Raw genomic sequence first — 23917 nt, 5'->3', positions numbered from 1 at the left:
AGCAGAAGGACCTTGATTTTTAAAGTTCTCCATTTCCTTACCAAATTTCCCCACTCCACCCCAAACTCCTCTAACCTGCATATACAGTGGTTTGTTATTGTTGGGTTGATCAGACTGGACTGGTAGGTATTAATATTATTAGAATACCAAAAATGTGCTAGGTGCTTTACAGATATGAAGCAAGGCCGCTGGCCTGAGAAAAATACATGGACACAGGCTGGGGGCTAGGATGTAAAAAAAAAAAAAAAAAAATTATGTGATTGATGTGTCTTGTTAGTTCAATTTTTTTAAAAATATTCCATTAACACAGACTGACTGACTCACGTTTTGAAAAAAGTCAAAAGAATTATATAGATCTTATAAACAGAAAAAAATGGATCAAATTTTGGGCAGTCACTAAGTTTTAATACTTAATCTACCAGTTCATAAAGATCATTATATAAAGAAGACTCACGATGCTAACGGTGTAAGCTCTTGACAATGCAAGGGGAAGTGTGTGTGATTAACTCTCATAAGTGCTAAATAGTAGAGTTGGGTTAAGAATGAAAATAACATTTTAACTACAAAAAAAATCTGTAAAATTCTTATATTCACAAATAGTTCACTCAGCCTGATAAAATGGGGAATAATATTTTTATATTATTTGAATAAAAAGTACAATGGAATTCATCAAATAATTGATTTTATGATCTTCACTAAATAGGAATGAACTAAAAAAAATTTTTCTTACAAACCCTCCATATGTTGCAAAGTATTATACAGGACATTGATATTTGACTTCTGAAGGAGATGCACAGACAGCACAGAATGAATAATTGCTGCCTACCCAACCACATATACTTACATCTTCATTCCAGTCTTCTGCCGTCCATTCTTCTATTGAATTCTTCCATGCTCCTGTTGCAGTTTGGGAGAGAAGAGAAATTAGGCACAAATGGTAAGGCCCAATATCATATTTCAGTTCGCACATTAAAAGCCATCTTACCATCCATCTCTAATTACAGTTATGAATGCAGTACATGCAGGAAATTATGGTCAGGACCATGAGATGCTCTACAGAGTTAGGGTCTTTCGGGAAATATTTTTAACATGTTCTCTAGAATTTAAGGATATTTCTAGCCCTTCTGGTACCAGAGATGGTTTATGTTAAAGGAAAGACTACAGTGTCCTTAAATCAGCCATCATACTCAATAGCACCAAACATGGTGAGAAATTCACCCACTCACCTATCCCTGATGATTAAGCTTAACAATGATGGAATCCTAAAGCAGAGTAAAATCTGAGCTCTGCACCACCATAAACATGGGATCCATACTGGCTGCACAGGTGAGCAAGACCTGCTGAGACTTCCGAAGTCTGCATCTGGACCAGTGATACTCAGACCTCAGTGGTTCAGGAGCCAAATCAGCGATCAGCGATCAACATTACAGTGATACGCAGACTGAGGCTCGTTTACTATTTTTATATACATTTCTCACAACAAAATGACCGACCAAGTATTATTTTATCAACTACAATTGGTAAGCAACATAGTAAAAGCAGCCTGATTGGTTAATAACTTAGATTGGCTAGTTTCAGAGTAACAGCCGTGTCAGTCTGTATTCGCAAAAAGAAAAGGAGTACTTGTGGCACCTTAGAGACTAACCAATTTATTTGAGCATGAGCTTTCGTGAGCTACAGCTCACTTCATCGGACCTGTAGCTCACGAAAGCTCATGCTCAAATAAACTGGTTAGTCTCTAAGGTGCCACAAGTACTCCTTTTCTTTTTAGATTGGCTAATAATTATATCACACAGTGTTTTAATATCATCATATGCTGCAGAGAGCCACAGGAGACACACTGAAGAGCCACTTGCGGCTCACGAGCCTCAGTCTGCGTATCACTGGTCCGTGCCCGCCTGAGCTGAAGGCACACAGTGGTGTCCCTTCTAGGACATTCCCTTCCTGCCTGCTGGCTGTCTCCTCAGGCCAGAATAACCCCATTCTACTTTCCCCTGAGGTAGAAGAGAGCCATTTTACAGGAAAAAATATCTCGTTCCTACTGTGGCAGCATGGCGGTTGGCCTGCCACTCCAGCTGGAGCATGGTGCCAAGCCAGGTATGTCACAAGTTGTAGAGAGCAGGCTGTGCAGTGCAGCAGGTTGACTAATGCTTGTGGAAATAGCACAGTAGTAGGAAATGTGCTTAATGTTTTTAAAACTGGTCTCTTCCACAGGAAACAGCAAGGGAGAGAGTGGGCACACAACAGTCAAACGATTAGAAAGCAGGGGTGCTGGGGCGCACACGCTTGAGGCTATCCCAGGAACAGAGCCACCAAATTAACTACACAACCACAAGCGAAGAACCCACCACCAGTAAAATTTCAGTTTCCATCACCTTTGATCAAATGTAGCTTCATAAGACACCTCCATTTTAGTCGCATTCTTGTATTCAGCTCTGAACCATTTGCAATTAATGAATTTTAAAATAAAGCCCCTTGAAGACAGCATCAAATCCAGTCTGTGCTAATTAGATCAATATAGGTGTATATATATCAATATATCTTAGTTCATTCCTCTGTGTGTTTTACATTGCAGCTAAGCCATAGACAGTAGGATTGAACACTGCTGATTTGGCAGCATGAACAGCCCTGCCCCCAACTCACACATACCCCCAAAAAAGAAAGAGGACTTATACCTTGGAGTCCACAATTATTTGGCAGGTCCTGAGCAAGATAATGTCCACTCTGGGCTGGCTCTGTGGAGCAATATAAAATTGCCTGAAATGTCTCTCAATCACACTATACCAAATAGCCTCTCACTGAAGCTCGCCATATAAAGCGTTGAGTCATGTACCTGCAGCTAAGCAAAGTAATTTTTGGCGTTTCCAGGGAAAATTCACCAGATCTCGAATTCCTGGACAAACTCCCAAGCTAGCCCACGTGTCCATGGCTTTTCAGACAGAAGGAAGAACCCAAGTATAATTTAGATGTGGAAGTTAGATCAACCTTTTCTCAGGCTTCTTTCTCCTGGCCAGTGGAGGATTGCTCCCTACAGGATATGTTCTAAATGTACTTTTATTTGTTTCTCTTAAGAATGCATCCTCATATCTACTCTGTGTCTGTCTTGTGTAGACTGTAAAGCTCTTCAGGGCAAGGATGGTCTCTGTATTTTGTGTCAGTACTTTAATAATAAGTAATAGTGCTCCAAGTGTTTTGTCTAGTTTTGTTTTACGCAAGTCCAGCAATGGAGCTTCCACCAGTCCCCTGTGGAGATTATTCCAAACCAACAGATCCCACAGTTAGGACATTTCCCTGACATTCAACCTAACAGTTCATTCCATTATTGTTATTTTATACCTCCACTGGATCAACCCATCTTCTGTATTGGCACCCTTCAAACATTTGCAGACAATGAGCACGTCTCCCCAACTACGTAGTTTAGTAGATTAGCCAAGTTAAACATATTTCATTCTCAATCTTGCTTCCAAGGTCAATCCCTCCAGCCTCAACTACTTTGTTGCTCTTCTATGAATTAATTCCTATTTGCCAATGTCTTCCTACGTTGAAGGGCCTGGAAGTGAATACAGAATTCCAGGTATGATCTTACTACTAGCACAACAGGTCCTCTCTTAAACATGTTCATGCCTCAGCAGTCCAAAAAACAAAGAAAGAAAAAAAATCACCACACTGGCTTTAATGCTACCTTTCAGCACTGCAAACTTGAACAATTTTCTGTCCACTATTGCTCTAAGTCTTCTGGGACACTGCAGTTTTTACAAGTATCTTCTTTCTTTTGAAAGTTTGTGTTTTGTTTTTCCAAGTATGTTTGTTATGCAAATTTCATCCTGGATAGCCATCTGTGGGTGCTTCCATTTTTCTTCTGTAAAAGCTGGTTTATCTGCTTTGCAGCAGCTCAACGACCCAGTAAAAGTGCATTCTACTATTTATTGCTGGTCTGATTGCTACTATTTTCCTCCTAATTTCTGGCTACTGATCACACCTTTGGGATTTTCTCCCCCTTTCACTCTAGATGCATTAGCTTGCACTTTCTGAGCATGAAACTTATTGTATCCCTGTCTGTTTCTAACCTCCCTAGCTCCCCACTGTGTTGTTATCCTTGTAATTTACAGCCCTTCCCAGTTCAGTAAAATCTGTAGTTTTCATTAAAATGTTCTTTCCATTTCAACAATGGACCTAAAACCCAACCACTTGCAGCTTCCCAGCTCCACCATTACTGCCATCCTCAGAGACTGATACATTGTGGTTTATTGCTCTCTTTTCTTTGTGGCCCTTCTGCCAGTTTCATCAATCACATGGGACTGCATATATCCAAGCCAATCTGAATTACATTTACGACTAAATTTGAGGCACACTATCTGTACTTTACTAAACATCTGATCACATCTACTGCATTCTTCTCATTCACTGATTTTAGAATTCCATTTTAAAAAAGTGACGGAGTCTGCTATGCCTTGTTCTATATCAAACCCACGCTGTTTATTACTCAGGATCCCATTATTTTCTAGACGCTTTCTCCCATAGCAAGAAGTCGCAAAGAAGTGAACGCATTTGGTGTATTGCAAAAAATCTGAAAGCCGGGGGCACCTCTGGCCACCTGGCAAGTACCCCATTAACCTACCAACTCTCAGAGTGCTCAGGTTTATTGCTTTTCATGTAGGGATCATTCATTTTGCATTTTAAAAAGTTCTCTTTAAGCTATTTATAGAGCATACCCTACAACTATAAAAAAACAGTGGACAGCAAATAGTACGGAAAGTGTAATAAACAGCTCCCTTCTACTCTTTGGAATAGATTTGTGTTACCTGTTTTAGGTTCTACAAGTTATTTAGACTCCTCCTTGCCTTTCCTCTTCACAAATCAGCAATACTTTGGTGTTGCATTGTAACATCATGGAACCTGCTGGCTTTTCCATGATGACCCAGAATGATGCATCTCGAGAGCATCCATGCAGCCTTTTGCAACTCTTCTGCCATCTGTGACAGCCCAGGACAACATATTCTAAGGCATCTTTAGTGCAAATGGATTACACAAGAGAAGAAGAATTTTTAAAATGCTGAAAAATTGAGCCTGATTAGTGGGGGGACAAATTAACAAGTATGATGAACTCAAAACTGAGTTGATATTAAAAGGATATCTTTTAAAAATCTAAAAAGGCTGAACTGTTTTGTAATTTGTGGTTCAGTGTTTCCACACTAGCAGTCCAGTACTTTTCTTCCAGCTAAACATGCAAAAGCCCTTCTCAATCTGTCTTTCCACTCCTACCTAGAGAGAATTCCTCATTCTGCTTTTTTTGCTGCCCGTATCTTCGCTCTGCATGCATTCTTGTTTCTTTGCATTATTCTTATTCTTCTAGTCACTCGCTCTTCAGTATGGCAATTTTTATGAAGTTCCTCCAGGATTCTCTCCCCACATTTTCCTCCCACTGCACCAGCCTTCAATATTCTTCAAAATTTGGTTTCCTGGAATTTAATACCCTTGTACTGATGTGTTCTAGCCCATTTAGAGCTAGGAGAACTTCAGTGGCTCATGCTTTAGCACTGAACTCTATTACCCCCACACCATTTTTCAGTGAATTGTTCTACTCTTGGTAAGTAGATAAGGATAGCTCCTCCACCTGGGTCACAAAGTTGTCCTCTGTGTAACTTAGGAATCGGTGCTTAGTCATATTTAGCTGTTTTTGTTACCCAGACATCTGGGTAGAGTCCTCTATTAGTATACCATCCCATGATTTCAAATATCAGTAGCTCATCCAAGTATTTCTCTAGCTCTCCATTCTTAGTGAGGATGAGACTATCAATTTTTCACTGAAGATTCTTCTGTCTTGTATCTTTTTCTTTCTTCATTAAAGTAGGATTTCACTGCTTCTAAAATAATTACAGTAGCATGCCCTGCCTCCCACCTCTCTTCTCTGCCTCTGTATAGCAAGCACCAATGTTGTTAACATTATAGGTGGGATTTCACAACGTGTGGTATCACTTCTACTGCCTCTTCTGGCCTTAACTTATTTTTAAAAAACAAACATCAGTGCATTAATACTCTTTATTCTAGGTATATGTGTTTTGCTGCAGGACAAATCTATTCAGAACAATTCATTTCGGAAATACATGCCAGATTCTGAGTTAAGTAAAAGCTCCTTTCCACCTAGTTTAAAGTCTGCCTAAGGAACCATATCAGTTTTGAACCAAGGAGATTTGCCTCCTATCCGCCTAAATGGAGAATGACTAACGCAGAAAGTCACACCACAAGGGGCTCACACCAGTGCTCAGTGAAGCCGAAATCCTTCTCCTTACATCAGCAGTTGGCTGCCAGTATCAGCCTTTTCCTTTCATTTGACAGTAGAAGATGACCTGCATAGAAACCTGCTATCTTGTGAGCAATTCCTCAGATGGTCAAGTCATCCATTTTCCTCCACTTGCTGGTTCCCAACTGGACTACTGTAACTCACTGCATTTCTCCAGCATGACACAGAATCTTTTGCCCTCATCACACCTCTTGACCTGGAACTCAAAGAAGCAGCATGCTATCCTGTTCTTCTTCTGAGTCACTGATAAGTCAGATCATGTTCTTTGCTTTCCAGTATCAGGACAAGACCACTCCCCTTTCAACCTACTGTTCAACCTACTCTGCCTCTAACCAACAATGAACATTCCACCCTTAAGACTCCACTAATAAATACAAAACCTTCTTAATCTTCATAGAAGATACAGACTGTTCCATTCGTACCCATTCTATGGCCTATTCACATTTCTAGTTATTCCCTGTTCTGGAAGATGGCAAGATCTCTCCCACACCTCAGTAACTAATCTGTTTGCCTTCCTGTATGTTAACGGTGGGAATTTCAGAAGTGTCCGAGTGATTTAGGGGCACAAGTCCCAATGACTTTCAGTGAGACTTGTGCTTGTAAATCACTCATGTGCTTTGGAAAATCCCACCGTAATGTAGCTATCAAAAATTCCCTGTAAGGAAACGGATTTGAATAGCTCCATTCTTCAACCTTTCTTGACTCATAGGGAACTGTTTATAATTTTGCAAACGAGAACTACCCTTCTCATTGTCTAACCACAGAGCTGTACATATACAGCCGTCCTTAGGCTGGAGTACAACAGCAAGCTGTGTTAAGTGAGCAAATACCCGTGTCAGGTGAGAAGTATAAATATTTTCAGATGTTCATGAAAAAAACACAGCAGAACAGTTATTTTAATGGCAACTTGCTACCGCTTTTCATTCCAGCTCTTCCACTTTTGGAAGCCATCTTACCAGTTCCATCATCTGCATCATTCTGACCAGTCTCCCAAACCTCTGGCTTTGGCCCAAATCCATCTGTGGCAGAAGTCTCCGTGTAGTCTGCAGGATTAAATGTCCTAGAGTTTAAAAAGGGTTGGGAAGAACAGAAATACGCAGAAAGTGAATACCAAAACCACACAACATGAAATGCCCCAATTTATGGTCTATATTTGTATTAGATTTTTACCAGTTCTTCTCTTTCATATAGGGCTATTTTGATAATTTGTGTTTTTCAGAAAAAAAAATTTTTTTACTCCCAATAAGGGGGTGATGGGAGGGTGGGGGTGCGACCAAAAACCAGGACAGTATTAAAAAAGTCATTGTAAAGAATCTGAACAAAAAAAACTTAGTTCCTGGAAAAGTTGCAATACTAGGCAAACCGTTCCCATCCTCATTAAACATTACTTTACAACCACAGCACAACACTTATCAATTGGTCATTTCTCAGCAGTATACTACTGATGAGAATCCCTTGTCACATGCTTTTAGGGTGCCTGACATGTATGCAGGGCAACAGGTAGTATATCAATAAGATGATGGCAGGGAGGTGTTCTGAAATACCCACTGAAGCCGAAACAGCTCAATATCTAAGAGATAGCCAAATGGTGACCTGGAAACTAATTTTTTGATTAAAAAAAGGCGGCGGGGGGGAGGGGAGGGGGGTTGTTTTTCAACCTGTCACATGAGAATTGGGTGAGAAGAGGGAAAGAATAAGGCACCGGCTTATCTAGGGGATGGAGGGAGCCAAGACACAAAAAAGAAGAGAAAAGGTGGTATTATCTTAACACCACGGATATGATCCACAAAGTTACTGAGAGCAAATAATGGCTAAATATAAAACACTAAGAATGGAGGGAAGCTCCCGCACCTTCTGGTAGAAAAGATTAGATTCACTTGTCTTTTCGGGGGGAGGGGGGGGTAAGAATCTACGTGCTACAAACTACAGCCAAACAAGTTTCCTTTCAAACTGGGCTACAAACCAGCCATGCAGAACTTTCAACCTGCAAAGCCTCTGGATTGACTTGGACTTTCCTTGTGGGGACTGGGTTACATGGGGACACGTTCAGTTTTCTGAGGACTGGGAAGGGATTTTGTTTAAGGGGTTGGGGTTTTTTTGAGTGTCTCTGACATGTTGATGCTGGTGTACTCACGTTAATGTTAGTTTGCCTAGAAATGGGAACAGTCACTCTGCATACAATGAATCCAACTGGTATTTCACAGACACTCTTTCACAGTTCTATATGCTTTCTATCCACAGCAATATACAATATATTTGTCAAGTAGTATTAACAGATTGGACAGCAATTACACTCCTGCTGTGTTTGATTTTTCCCGAGAAGTATGCGCATCACTTACCCCATGCCTTGGGCTGAAAATCTCCCAGCTCCTCGCCCTCTACCACGTCCAAACCCTACAAGAAGAGTGAACACTCTTTAATAGCATCCATACAGATGAGGTGATTGCTAATCTGTCACAGGAGAATACTGGGTTTGAGGAAGAAAGCTAGAATGGGTGAATTTACTAAATATAACTTCTCTCTCCTCAATTCCCCTCAAAGTAAAAATCCCTCCTCTAATCTATACAAAGAACAAAATATTAGTTCATCATAATATTTAGTAGTATAGTAAAGCAACAATTCTTCCCCCTCCTCTTAAAACTAGCAGAGGAGAGGATCAAACAGACCAAGGTAAGGGCCAACATAAAATCTTAGGTACATCACACACATCAAGACAGTGCCTCAACTGTTGAATGTATGTCAGTCAATCAACCTAGTTCTGTACAGTACACAAATTAAACTTGGGTGGGCAAATATATACTAGAAACGACTCAAACTGTATTTTTTTATGTCTAGTATGGAGATATATAGCTATCATATCTAAGTTCAGTGTACAGTCCTTACCTTTCAATTTCTTGTGCTTGACTCCAAGGCCTGTACAACAAGCCTCAGCCTACACCTCTGGCCTAATCGTGTCACACTTCCTCTCATTCCTCTGCTGTACCAACGTCAGCCTCAACAACCCATTTTGTTTCCCTCTCCTACTCCTGGTCTGGGCCTTTCCCCGCAAGCTGTCCTTTGTGTAATCTCAGTTCACCACGCCGAAACTCTCGCCTTATTCAAATTATAATTAAGGCTAAGATTTTGTCACAGATATTCCTTGTAATAAGTCATGGACAGGTCACGGGCAATAAAGAAAAACTCACGGAAGTCCATGACCTGTCTTTAACTTTTACTAAAAATATCCCTAGGGAGCTGTTGAGTCCCCACAACCCCCTCGGTGACTGCAGAGGGGGCCCCGCTAGCAGCTCTGGGTTCCCACACTGCCCACGGCAGCCAGGAGCTGCAAATTACCCTCAGACAGTTACTTGGAGCTGCGGGGGCCCCGCCACCAGATGCGACCAGGGTACCCCGCAACTCCCAGTCATCGCAGGCAGTCGGGGGACTTCCACGACCTCTGTGACAAAATCGGAGCCGTAACTATATCCAGTGACTCCCTTCTTACACGATTCTCAGAAGAAATTAGTTAAGTTTATATTTTAATGTAACACCAAATTATTCCCTCCTTTGGGTTGTACTCTTGACATCAGCCTCAGACTATAAGCTCTTTGGTACAGGAACGGTCTTTACTTTCACGTCTTGTATAGTGCTGACCACACACTAGAATCATTTACATTACTTTGAAATGCTAAAATAGACTGCTGTTGGGATTATTAACAGTCTTTCATATGTACAATGCATTTTCATATCTGGCTTCCCATTTATTTTTTGCTGCCAACAGATGATGGCATTACACTTGGAGAGGAAAATACATTCAGAGTTCACAACTACCTATTTGCATAACAGAACCCCTGGGAGCCTAGAGATCCAGCTACACACCAAAGCAGAATATTTTATTATGGGTGCAATTACAGGTTACCAAAACAGGGATCTTCAGGTTGCCCCAACTATCAGGACAAGTATGAATTTGTAACATTACCCTGCTATTGTAATCTTTTAGGGCTCCCAAGTACTAATTACAATCATGAAGCAATTGGACGCGTGTGTGAATGTAAGCTCTTAAACACATACAAGAAAGCAAGGCATTGCTTGCCTGACCTTAGTATGTTCCAGGAAGGGCATTAAAATTTGGACCAGGTTAATCTGTTATTGGCAGATCTGGCCTCAATCTTTCTGTAACTTCTCTCCAAAAGAGGAGAAGCTATTCAACTCAAGGTACCTAGTCTGCACAGCAGGACTGGAAAAAGAGGACATTGTCATGATTCTTTAAGAAACAGAGTCCAGAGAACCCCAACAATCACAGCATGAATATTTAGACAGATAGGACACGTTTCAGATTTTTAGGGAAAAGTCCTGCCCAGGGGCTGCTTCTGGAAAGGGCTGAAATACCTAACATAGGCAGATGGGTAGGAATGCTTCAAGGACTCTTCAGCAACATCATTTTGGATATTGACAGAGGCAAGACACCTGGATAGTAACCTACAGAACTAGACGGGGTGTTTAGAGCAGAAAGATATTGATTGAAGCAGGAGGCATTTGTTTCAATAGCTAAAGCAGAAGTATAAGAAGCATATGAATGGGTTGAGCAGCAGAGCACCTCTTCTATTTGACCAGGTGAAAGCATTATAGAAGGAGAACTTGAAACATAGATGAAAGATCAAATCAGAACATCAGAATGACCATACTGGGTCAGACCAAAGGTCCATCTAGCCCAGTATCCTGTCTTCCGACAGTGGCCAATGCCAGCTGCCCCAGAGAGAATGAACAGAACAGGTAATCATCAAGTGATCCGTCCCCGGTTGCCCATTCCCAGCTTCTGGCAAACAGAGGTGAGGGACACCATCTCTGTCCATCCTGGCTAATAGCCACTGATAGACCTATCCTCGTTGAACTTATCTAGTTCTTTTTTGAACTCTGTTATAGTCTTGGCCTTCACAACATTCTCTGGCAAAGAGTTCCACAAGTTGACTGTGCGTTGGGTGAAGAAAACCTTTTTTGTTTTAAACCTGCTGCCTATTAATTTCATTTGGTGACCCGTAGCTCGTGTTATGCGAAGGAGTAAACAACATATCCTTATTTACTTTCTTCACACCAATCATGATTTTATAGACCTCTACCATATCCCCCCTTAGTCATCTCTTTTCCAAGCTGAAAAGTCCCAATCGTATTAATTTCTCCTCATACAGCAGCTGTTCCATACCCCTAATCATTTTTGTTGCCCTTTTCGGTACCTTTTCCAATTCCAGTGTATCTTTTTTGAGATGGGGCAACCACATCTGCATGCAGTATTCAAGATGTGGGCGTACCATGTATTTATATAGAGGCAATATGATATTTTCTCTCTTCTTATCTATCCCTTTCCCAAAGATTCCCAACATTCTGTTTGCTTTTTTGACTGGTGCTGCAACTTGAGTGGATGTTTTCAGAGAACTATCCATAATGTCTCCAAGATCTTTTTCTTGAGTGGTAACAGCTAATTTAGAGCCCATCATTTTATATGTGTAGTTGGGACTATGCTGTCCAATATCCATTACTGTGCATTTATAAACTTTGAATTTCATCTGCCATTTTGTTGCCCAATCACCCCATTTTGTGAGAACCCTCTAACTCTTTGCAATCTGCTTTGGACTTATCTTGAGTTTTTTGTATCATCTGCAAATTTTGCCATCTCACTGTTTACCCCTTTTTCCACATCATTTATGAATCTGTTGAACAGCACCAGTCCCAGTACAGACCCTGGGGGGACACCACTATTTGCATCTCTCCATTCTGAAAACTGACCATTTATGCCTACTCTGTTTCCTATCTTTTAACCAGGTACTGATCTATGAGAGGACCTTCCCTCTTATCCAATGACAGCTTTCTTTGCTTAAACACCTTTGATGAGGGATCTTTTCAAAGGCTTTCTGAAAACATCTAAGTACACCATATCCACTGGATCAACCCTGTCCACACGCTTGTTGACACTCTCAGATAATTCTAGCAGACTGGTGAGGCATGATTTCCCTTTACAAAAACCATGATTGACTCTTCCAACAAATCATGTTCATCTAAGTGTCTGATAATTCTGTTCTTTACTATAGTTTCAATCAGTTTGCTTGGTACTGAAGACAGGCTTACTGGCCTGTAATTGCCAGGATCACCCCTGGAGTCCTTTTTAAAAATTCGTGTCACATTAGCTATCCTCCAGTCATTTGATACAGAAGCTGATTTAAAATGATAGGTTACAAACCATAGTAGTTAGTTCTGACATTTCATATTTGAGTTCCTTCAGAACTCTTGCGTGAATACCATCTGGTCCTGGTGACTTATTGTTTAATTTATCAATTTCTAACAAAACCTCCTCTAATGACACCTCAATCTGGGACAGTTCCTCAGATGTGTCACCTAAACAGAATGGCTCAGGTTTGGGAATCTCCCTCACATTCTCAGCCATGAAGACCAATGCAAAGAACTCGTTTAGTTTCTCCACAATGACCTGATCTTCCTTGAGAGTTTCTTTAGCATATCGAACGTCCAGTGGCCCCACGGGTTCTTTAGCAGGCTTCCTGCTTCTGATGTACTTAAATTTTTTTTGCTGTTATTTTTTGAGCCTTTGGGCTAGCTGTTCATCAAATTCTTTCTTGGCCTTCCTAATTATATTTAAGATGACAATTTAGTGCATGAAGAGAGTGCTAGATCCTGTCCTTCTGTTTCATTAAGGACTGAAAAATGGAGTTACTGGTTAGGGCTAGACATCATGACCTGCAGCAATTTCACTGCATATTCTGACCTCAAGAGGGGTGGTCTTCTAGGTAACTAACCAGGAAGTTCTATTCTGGATCTTTTTTAAAGGAATACAGGCAAGCTAGGCCTTGTCTGCATGGGAACACTCAGGAAATTGATACAAATTAACCAAGGGTATGACCACACTATTGAGCCTATGCGGACATAACTATTTTAGCACAATTATGTCAACATAGCCCCCAAGTTTAGATGCAGCCTACACTGTCAAAAGGAGTATTTCTGACAGTGTAGGAACACAACCTTCCTGAATGACATTAGCTATATCAACAAAAGCTCTCTTCTACTGGCATAGCTGCATCTAAATTAGAGGTTTTATGCTGGTCTGGGTGTGGGGATTTTTGACACCCCTATCTAACACAGCTATGCCTACATAACTTTGAAGTTTAGACCAAGCCTAAAGCTGTAAATTTAAAGTGGATTAATTAAACTGCATTAGGCTTCTGTGTGGATGGTCTCATTCAGAATTAAAGTGGCCTTAATTCAGTTTAATTCACTGAGAGAAATTAAACCAAATTAAGGTCACTAATTCTGAATAAGAGCATCCACACCAGGCTTTAATGAAGTTTAACTAATCCCCTTTAAATTTTGATTCAGATTAATTTTCTTGAGTGTTCCCATGTATACAAGCCCCAACTTTCCATGATGTTAATTCCTCCTGTGTTGTTCGGGAGAGTTCCAGCATGAAGTGATGCAAGGTTGCCGCCGCAATGGAGCCTGGGTGATCAAGAGAGGCTGGCTGCATCCTAAAGAGAGGAGACATGCTACTACCATGCATGGCAACACAGCCCGACTCTGGAAAACCTCCTGTGCACAATCTGAATGCCTACAATCTTTTGCTATCTTTGCTTCCAACACAGTAGATTTCGTTGGAAGTGGAATCAGAAGTATTCCATGGCATTACAGATTCTCTTAGGAAGCAACCGAGTCCACATTTTGAATTTTTTAAACGAAAAAGTTCTCTCCTCCCAACTCTGAATTTAAAACTCAGCCTCTAAGATCTTTAAGCGTCTGGATCCCTAGAGGTGTTTAGCACCTGCAACTCATACAGAAATCACTGATGAGTCACTATGGCATTACAGGTTTCTTCCATCACATATTAGGAAATTTTTTAAACACTGTCCTTTAACAGTGATCAACAGATTGCAGTGTAGCAGGAACCTTAAGTGCTCTGATGCAGCATTCACCCAAGGGAGGGAAGGCAGGCCCTGTTATTTTATGGAATTGCCTTGTGCATATAGTTTCTACAACAAAAAATACACCATAACGGTCAGTTTTCAAAACAAAAAGTGTCAGGTTTTTTGGCAACACAACAGGCAATGCTCTGACTGTAAATTTCCATCTGCCCAAGAAAAGAGAATGAGCAACTTTGCAGCAGCAGATTTTAAACTCTCTCAAGCAGGCTGCATCAACAAAAGCAAACAATGGGGGCACCAGGCAAAGAATAAAATTACAGCTCTAATTGCCACTCCTAATCTTGACATTTCTCAGCTTCCTTTACACTTAGATCTGCAAACAGGTTCAAGTGTTAAGCCAAATCTTGGCTATTCCTCTCCGCTCACAAGCAGCCAGCAGTGGAAAGTTTGTTGGGGTCTTTTTAATCATATTGCTCATTTTGACATTTTACTCTAGTTTGTTCCCACATTTTACTAATTAAGCCAGGTGGCCTTTTTCTGTTCACTAATGTATCTCACGCTCTTAATCAACTTTGCACACCAGCTGTAGTTTGCTTTGTTGCATTTAGAGAGATTTTCCATAGCAACTCAGTTACAGGAAATAGGATACCTGGATCATCTAAGGTGATGAGCATTCTCCATTCCCAATGAAGTCCACTGAGAGTTGCGGGGACACAGATGCTCACAGGATCAAGCCCTTGTGTGGTTTAATGATTGAAAAAAACGGTTACCTATCTTTTAGTAACTGTTGTTCTTCGAGATGTATTGCTCATGTCGATTCCATTCTAGGTGCATGCACGCCGCCCACATGTCGGAGATTTTTGCCTTAGTGGTATCTGTAGGATCAGCTGTGACGCCCTCTGGAGTGCCACGCTCATGCGTCGGCTTATCAGGCACTGCTGGCCCTACACCCTCTCAGTTCCTTCTTGCCAGCAACTCCAACAGAGGGGCAGGAGGGTGGGTAATGGATGGACATGAGCAATACATCTCAAAGAACAAAAGTTACCAAAAGGGAGGTAACCGTTTTTTCTTCTTCAAGTGCTTGCTCAAGTTGATTCCATTCTAGCTGAGTCACAAGCAGTATCCCTGGAGATGGGCTCGGAGTTCAGACGTTTGACTTGTAATACTGCTCTACCGAAGCCGGCGTCATCTCGGGCTTGCTGGGTAAGCACATAGTGAGATGCGAACGTGTGAAGGATGATCAGGTGGCGGCTCTGCAGATATCTGGAATTGGCACATGGGCCAGGAAGGCGACCACCGAAGCTTGCGCTCTAGTCGAGTGGGCAGTTACAACTGCCAAGGTAGGCACTTTTGCCTGATCACAGCAAAATCAAATGCAGGCGGTGATCCAATATGAAATTCTCTGGGTGGACACTGGATGACCTTTCATCCTATCCGCCACCGTGATGAACAACTGCGTCGACGTGCAAACTGGTTTGGTCCTTTTGATGTAGAAGGCTAGCACTCTCCTGACATCCAGGGAGTGCAACCTACATTCCTCCTCAGACTTATGAGGATTTGGGAAGAAGACTGGCAAAAATATCTCCTGGCTCGTATGAAATTGCAAAACCACCGTGGGAAGGAAAACTGGATGCGGCCGCAGCTGGACCTTATCCTTGAAAAACACCATACAGGGTGGCTCCGAGGTAAGTGCCGTAATCTCAGAGATCCTTTGGGCAGAAGTTATCACCACCAGGCACCCCTTTTTCATTATTTTAATTCCCATAGTAACAGGTTTTTTTTCTAATAAACATTCCCCTACAGTGTTTGGAATGCAAAAATGCTCTAGATCAGCAAGAAGAAAAAATAATTTACTAAAAACTGACTAGGAACAAAAGTGAAACTGACAAGTCTGGTCTCATTTCTCAAAGTGTAAAATGCCACAATGAAAGTTAAATTGATAAACTTATTACACTTTTAATCACTTCACACAAATAACAAATCTTGTTTTTTATAACTTTAGGATTTTTAACCCAATTGTGTCCTGCTAAGCAGTTCTCCAAATCATCTTTGTTATAGAACTCTACCCAACAGATACTCTCAGAATCACAGAAATGTATGGCTGGAAGGGATCTTGAGAGCTTATCTAGTGCAGCCCCCCCATGCTAAGACAGGACCAAGTAAACCTAGAACATCCCTGACACGTGCTTGTCCAACCTGTTCTAAAAAACCTCCAGTGATGGGGATTCCACAGCCTCCCTTGGTAACCTACTGCAGCATGTAACGACCTTTATAGTTAGAAAGATTTTCCTAATATCTAGCCGAAATTTCCCTTGATGCAGATTAAGCCCATTCCTTCTTGTCCTATTTTCAGTGGACATGCAGACCAATTGATCACTGTCCTCTTTATAACAGCCCTGAACATATTTGAAAACTTATCAGGTCCTCTCTCAGACTTCTTTTCTCATGGTGAAACATGCCCAGTTTTTAAACCTTTCATCATCATCAGATTGTCTAAACCTTTTATCATTTTTGTTGCTCTTCTCTGAACTCTCCCCAATTTGCGCACCTTTTTCCTGAAGCATGGCACCCAGAATTAGACACAGTACTCCAGGTGAGGCCTGACCAGTGCAGAATAGAGCAGAACAATTACCTCCCATGTCTTACATACAACACTCCAGTTAATACACTCCGAAATATCAGCCTCTTTTGCACTGCATCACATTGTTACTCCTATTCACTTTGTGATCCACTATAACCCCCAGATCCGTTTCTGCAGTACTCCTGCCTAGCCAATTATTCTGCATTTTATAGTTTGTGCATTTCTTTTTCCTTCTTAAGTATAGTGCTTCACACTTGTCTTTATTGCATTTCATCTTAGTGATCCAAGACCAATTCTCCAATTTGTCAAGATCATTCTTAATTGTAATCCATGTCTTCCAAAAAGCTTGCAACCACTCCAAGCTTGGTCTCATACACAAATTTTATAAGCACACACTACTCCATTATCTAAATCATTAATGAAAATATTAAAAAGTACCAGGCCTAGGAAGGTCCCTGCATCCTCCCAGTTTGACAGAGAACCACTGATAACTACTCTGAGTACAATATTTCAATCAGCTGTGCACCCACCTTATCAAATTCATCTAGACCACATTTCTCTTGATGGTTTATGAGAATGTCTGGGACGGTGGGACCGTGTCAAAAGCCTTACTAAAATGAAGATATATCACATCTACGAGCTCCCCCCATCCACCAGGCCAGTAACCCTGTCAAAGAAGGAAATTAGGTTGGTTTGTCATGATTTGGTCTTGACAAATCCATATTAGCTCTTACATACCACCCTCTTACCCAGTAGGTGCTTACAAATAGATTGTTCAATAATTTGTTCTAGTATCTTTCCAGATCATAGAATCATAGAAGATTAGGATTGAAAGAGATCTCAGGAGGTCATCTAGTCCAACCCCCTGCTCAAAGCAGGATCAACCACAACTAAATCATCCCACCAGGGCTTTGTCAAGCTGGGCCTTAAAAACCTCTAAGGATGGAGATTCCATCATCTCCCTAGGTAACCCATTCCAGTGCTTCATGACCCTTCTAGTGAAATACATTTTCCTAATATCCAACCTAGACCTCCCCCACTGCAACTTGAGACCATTGCTCCTTGTTCTGTCATCTGCTACCACTGAGAACAGCCGAGCTCCATCCCCTTTGGAACCCCCTTCAGGTAGTTGAAGGCTGCTATCAAATCACCCCTCACTCTTCTCTTCTGCAGGCTAAACAATCCCAGTTCCCTCAGCCTCTCCTCATAAGTCATGTGCCCCAGCCTCCTAATCATTTTCGTTGCCCTCCACTGGACTCCCTCCAATTTGTTCACATCCTTTTTGTAGTGGATGGCACAAAACTGGATGCAATACTCACCAGTGCCGAACAGAGGGGAATAAACACTTCCGTCGATCTGCTGGCAACGCTCTTACTAATGCAGCCCAAGATGCTGTTAGCCTTCTTGGCAACAAGGGAACATTGTTGACTCATATCCAGCTTCTCATCCACAGTAATCCCCACGCTGTTTTCAGCCGAACTGCCACTTAGCCAGTCGGTTCCCAGCCTGTAGCAATGCATGGGATTCTTCCGTCTTAAGTGCAGGACTCTGCACTTGTCCATTTGAACCTCATCAGATTTCTTTTAGCCCGATCCTCTAATTTGTCTAGGTCACTGGACCCTATCCCTACCCTCCAGCGTATCTACCTCTCCTCCCAGCTTAGTGTCATCTGTGAACTTGCTGAGGGTGCAAGCCATCCCATCATTCAGATCATTAACGAAGATGTTGAACAATACCAGCCCCAGGAACGACCCCTGGGGAACTCCACTTGATACCGTCTGCCAACTAGACATCGAGTCATTGATCACTACCCGTTGAGCCTGATGAGCTAACCAGCTTTCTATCCAATCCATACTTTTTTTTTTTTTTTTACTTGCTGGCAAGAATACTGAGGGAGACTTATCAAAAGCTTTGCTAAAGTCAAGATATATCATGTCCACAGCTTTTCCCATATCCACAGAACCAGTTATCTCATCATAGAAGGCAATCAGGTTGGTCAGGCATGACTTGCCCTTGTAAATCCATGTTGACTGTTCCTGATCACCTTCCTCTCCTCCAAATACTTCAAAATGGATTCCTTGAGGACCTGCTCCATGATCTTTCCAGGAACTGAGGTGAGGCTGACTGGTCTGTGGTTCCCCAGATTCTCCTTCTTCCCTTTTTAAATATGGGCACTATATTTGCCTTTTTTCCTATCATCCAGGACCTCCCCCGATCACCATGAGTTTTCAAAGATAATGCTCAATGGCTCTGCAATCATATCAGTCAACTCCCTCAGCACCCTCGGATGCATTAGATGCGGCCCATGGACTTGTATATGTCCAGCTTTTTTAAATAGTCCTTAACCTGTTCTTTCACCACTGAGGGCTGCTCACTTCCTCCCCATACTGTGCTGCCCCGTGCAGCAGTCTGGGAGCTGACCTTGTCTGTGAAGACTGAAGCAAAAAAAAGCATTGAGTACTTCAGCTTTTTCCACATCATCTGTCACTAGGTTGCCTCTCCCATTCACTAAGGGTCCCACACTTTCCCTGACCTTCTTCTTCTTGCTAACAAACTTGTAGAAACCCTTCTTGTTACCCTTCACATCCCTTGCTAGCTGCAACTCCAATTGTGCTTTGGCCTTCCTGATTACACCCCTGCATGCTCAAGCAATATTTTTATACGCCTCCCTAGTCATCTGTCCATTTCCACTTCTTGTAAGCTTCCTTTTTGTGTTTAAGCTCACCAGAGATTTCTCTGTTAAGCCAACCTGGTCACCTGCCATATTTGCTATTCTTTCTGCACATCGGGATGGTTTGTTCCTGAGCTCTCAATAAGCCTTCTGTAAAATACAGCCTGCTCTCCTGGACTCCTTGCCCCCCCACATTAGCCTCCTGGGAACCGTGCCCTGAGGGAGTCAAAGTCTGCTTTTCTGAAGTCCAGGGTCCATATTCTGCTGCTCTCCTTTCTTCCTTTTGTCAAGACCCTGAACTTGACCATCTCATGGTCACTGCTGCCCAGGCTGCCACCCACTTCTTCTTCCCCTACCAATTCTTCCCTGTTTGTGAGCAGCAGGTCAGAGGAGCACGGCCCCTAGTCGGTTCCTCCACCACTTGCACCAGGAAGTTGTCCCCAACACTCTCCAAAAACTTCCTGGATTGTCTGTGCCCTGCTGTATTGCCCTCCCAGGAGATGTCAGGGTGATTGAAGTCCCCCATGAGAACCAGGGCCTGTGATCTGAAAACTTCTGTTAGTTGTCTGAAGAAAGCCTCCTCTACCTCATCCTCCTGGTCTGGCGGTTTATAGCAGATGCCCACCACAACATCACCCATGTTGCTCTCGCCTCTAAACTTAACCCAAAGACTCTCAACAGGCTTTTCTCCAGTTTCATACTGGAGCTCTGAGCAGTCATACTGCTCCTTTACATATAGTGCAACTCCTCCACCTTTTCTGCCCTGCCTGTCCTTCCTGAACAGTTTATACCCATCCATGACAGTGCTCCAGTCATGTGAGTTACCCCACCATGTCTGTTATTCCAATCACAACATAGTTCCTTGACTGTGCCGGGACTTCCAATTCCTTCTGCTTGTTTCCCAGGCTTCTTGCGTTTGTGTACAGGCACCTAAGATAACTAGCCAATTTCAAACTGAGAAAGTAGTGTATCAGGAGGCCTCTCCTGTTGCACCCTCCTCCTTGTGTCTCCTTCCCATATCCCACCTGCCCACTTACCTCTGGGCTTAGGTCACCATCCCTGGCGAACCTAGTTTAAATCCCTCCTCACTAGCTTAGTAAGCCTGCCTGCGATATCTCAGTATGTATCGTACAAGATATCTTAGTATGTATCATAATTGCATGTTGTAACGCTATCAGGCAGTAATTGCAAGAAATAATGCTCATAGATATTACTAATACTCCTTAGGGATAAATTAAACTTATTCAGGAACTTAGGTCTTGAGAAGGAGAGATGAAGATATTGAAGACCCAGCTAAAAAGTTTTCATTCTTTGACTCCTTTCCAAATCAAAGATTATACCCTCTGCTTATTAAGAGAGATTAAGGTCTGAGCAGTAGAGTCACTCCAGTAGGCAATATCTTAACACAAGTGCCAGGGCCAGCTCTACAGTTTTGGCTGCCCCAAGCAGTGAAAAAAACTGCCAGCGCGGACAGCAAAAGGAAGAAGCTGCCGTCCATTTGCCACCTCAGCGGGCGACGCAGAGAAGCTGCCGCTGAATTGTCGCTGTGGCCAGAGGAACTGCTGCCCCTTTCGAATTGCCGCCTCAAGCACCTGCTTGGAACGCTGGTGCCTGGAGCTGGCCCTGACAAGTGCTTTTGCCTTCTACTAATCAGCCAATAGTACAAAACTGCTCCAGACCCCAGCTGCTGTTACACCGGCTTGTACTGTTTGTACATTGTAAACATAGCACCATGTCCAGTGCACACAGCTAGAAAAAATGTCACACAGTTGATTACAGTCTCTCTGCTGGATAAGCATGCAGCCTACAGAGGGTGAAAATCTCAGAGCAGGGGTTTCTATGGAGGGCTACGCACCACTATTGCCACAGGATTAGCCCCATTCCTGCCACTTTCAGGGATGAGTACACGTCGTCATTTCTCTAAATCAAGCTGTTCTATAAAGGAGTAACATGATGGCCCAGCAAGGATTCTCCCAGAAAACAGCCAGTAAGATTATTCCTGCCTGAGAAGGCAGCTTAAAATAGGAAGGGAGAGATAAAGTCCATTGTTCAAACATTAACCAACCCCTTATTTTGTATCTGGTGCCTAGATTTTTGAGTGACACGTGCATTAGAAATGCAGATACAAATGCTGCATGGGATGCCTCTGAACGGTGTTATTACTAGATTACATAAAGTGACCAATTTGCTCTCTATTGAAAGGGAAACTTTATCCCGGGTCTCAACTTTTCTATATTTAATGAAGCAGCAAGAAACCAGTTTTTATTGCATTAAGCTGACTGCAGGAAAATTTATATTTCTGCTAATATGCAAAGAGAGAGAGGTGGTCATGTGATCCTGAAAAGAGAAGACTTAACAGTGAGGAAGTGAAATGTACAGCTTTAAGCAATCCCTGCAGCTTTTAAGGATGACTGTAGTAAATTTTAACTAGGTATTTTTCTCTCCCAAAATGCACTCATCAACCAATGATCCAGAAGCATATGAAGAGAGAGTTTATCATCGACAGTTAAGAGCTACAGATGGCCTTTCATTAAATTAGCTCATTTATGTGACTGTGCAGTCTATTTGTTAGGCAGATATAGAAGTACCACACAATGCAATGAATTGTGTCTGGTTAAAGATGGCACACACAAAGCATTCCTTTTCTCAGTCTGGTATGCCAGCTTTCTATTAGTGATTATTAAATGCCTAGTTGTGAGACATTTAAGAAACTATCTAGTTATCCTACAGCACTTAGCCTCACTACTGTATCTGAGTGCCTAGGGTAACACCAGCAAACTTTTATTAAAACTGTAAAGAGTTGGGTGAATGTGGGAGACTAATTTTTGGAATACATTTCAACTTGGAGGAGGACACCATCAATTGAAAAACATCTAATTTAAATCTTTTTTTTTAATTTCTTTTCCTTACACCTCAGAAGCTTAAACAGAAATTTCACTTTCTCCACAAAAACTGAGCTCCACCAGTTTAGCACCTTTTGTTTTTTGGTGAGAAAACTCAGAAAATGGTAGCAGTTAATTATAACGTCCCCCTCTCTGAACCGCTACTCTATACACATACTTATCCTGGTATTTGCTGATTCACATGCACAGCCTGGTCATGTTCCTGCACTGCTCTGGAAACTACATGCCCTTGTTTCCTTCCAGTCCTTAAAAGAGCAGGGTTAGATACAGATTAACTGTTGCTATCGTGTCATTGAACATGTGATTATCCTCAGGTATTATGCCAAGGATATGGAGTACTGCAAAAATATTCCATGCATATGAAATTAGAAGTATGCTACTTATTGCTTTTATTAGCTCTGACACACTTTTACCCCAGCTCCTCCTAGCAACAACCACTTGTCTTCCAACCCACAAGATACTACGGATCCCCATGAACCCTCCCCCCATGCTAAAGAAATCACTTCACTCCCAAAAGCTACTTCACCCACTAAATCAACAGAAGCTTCCCCTGACTCCCAAATCCCCGATAAATCCAGATTTCACTCTTTCCCCTTATCTTCAGCACAACACAATCTAGATTACTTCCTGAACCTCTTGATTCCCTTTCTTCCCTCACAGTATCCCAGGTTCCCCTTAGCCTTCCATGTCATCTAGCTAGCAAGCCTCAGAGAAGCATGACGACCCCCCATAGGGTACAAAGCAGAGATGGCATTCTTGACACCACCAGAATCCACTTTGAGGGACTGGCACACGTACAAGTCAAACTCCTCCACCCCTTCATTATCTTTAATAAAATAACCCAATGCTGCCCCACAGGCCATAGTGCATCTTGGGGGTCCACAGCTCTCCACTCAAATTTGACTTTCATGGGGTGGCTGGCACTCCCCATAAGAGCAGGTTATTGAGGGCTCACAGCCCAAATGCTGGATCTCTTTGGGGTCAAGTGACAGATCTGAGTACGCCAGCCCACAGCTGAACCTGCCATGCAGACTTGTGCACCTTGTTTAGGTCACTAAAGCCAAAAATGTCATGAAAATCAAATTACACATTGCTTATTCTTATGGAACCAAAGGGCACAGACTATTGTATGTGGCTGGGCTTTTAAAGCTACTCTTCTTTTTGAGATCTAAAAAAGCCGGTTATCCTTTGAAGAGAAAAGTTGTGATTGTCCACACAAAAGCACCACCACATTACCTCTCCCACGGCCACGTTTCCCACGGTCTGAAGGCCTCTCCCCTTGACTGTTGTCCACACCGTTCTCTTCTACTCGAACTGGGGAGAGAAGACAGAAGATTGATAGGGCAGGAAATTTTATCTTTACATTTGTAAGAAGTTTGAAAAGAGAGTAGCAACAGATTGCGTAGCTCACAGTTTCTAACGAGCATCTAAATAAACTGCTGGATTTTCAGAGGTGCTGAGCTGGTACAGCAGGTGAAGTAGAGGTGATGGGAGTTGTGGGTGCTCAGCACCTCTCAAATCAATACACTTATTTAAGCATCTAAACATGGATTTGGGTGCCTA

At 42.2% G+C, this 23917-nt stretch overlaps 1 protein-coding gene across 5 annotated transcripts in view; it reads right to left on the bottom strand.

Annotated features, from left to right (window-relative positions):
* The window catches only part of UBAP2 (ubiquitin associated protein 2), a 99889-nt gene that overhangs the window by 59153 nt on the left and 16819 nt on the right, over positions 1 to 23917 (bottom strand). For 3 of the 5 annotated variants that reach the window (XM_084628449.1, XM_084628453.1, XM_084628450.1), the window contains exons 5-9: positions 23591 to 23668; positions 8641 to 8695; positions 7258 to 7361; positions 2676 to 2735; positions 845 to 897 (exon numbers count right to left, since the gene is read on the bottom strand). In XM_084628449.1, the coding sequence (XP_084484575.1) occupies positions 845 to 897; positions 2676 to 2735; positions 7258 to 7361; positions 8641 to 8695; positions 23591 to 23668 (350 nt within the window). The remainder of the gene's footprint in view (positions 1 to 844; positions 898 to 2675; positions 2736 to 7257; positions 7362 to 8640; positions 8696 to 23590; positions 23669 to 23917) is intronic. The other 2 variants (XM_084628451.1, XM_084628452.1) reach the window with 1 other exon arrangement.

Source organism: Lepidochelys olivacea (genome assembly GCF_965140295.1).
Source record: "Lepidochelys olivacea isolate rLepOli2 genome assembly, chromosome: 5".
In the NCBI taxonomy this organism is placed as follows: Eukaryota; Metazoa; Chordata; order Testudines; family Cheloniidae; genus Lepidochelys; species Lepidochelys olivacea.
Note: the sequence above shows the minus strand (reverse complement) of the source record. Positions and strands in the feature narration are given on the sequence as shown.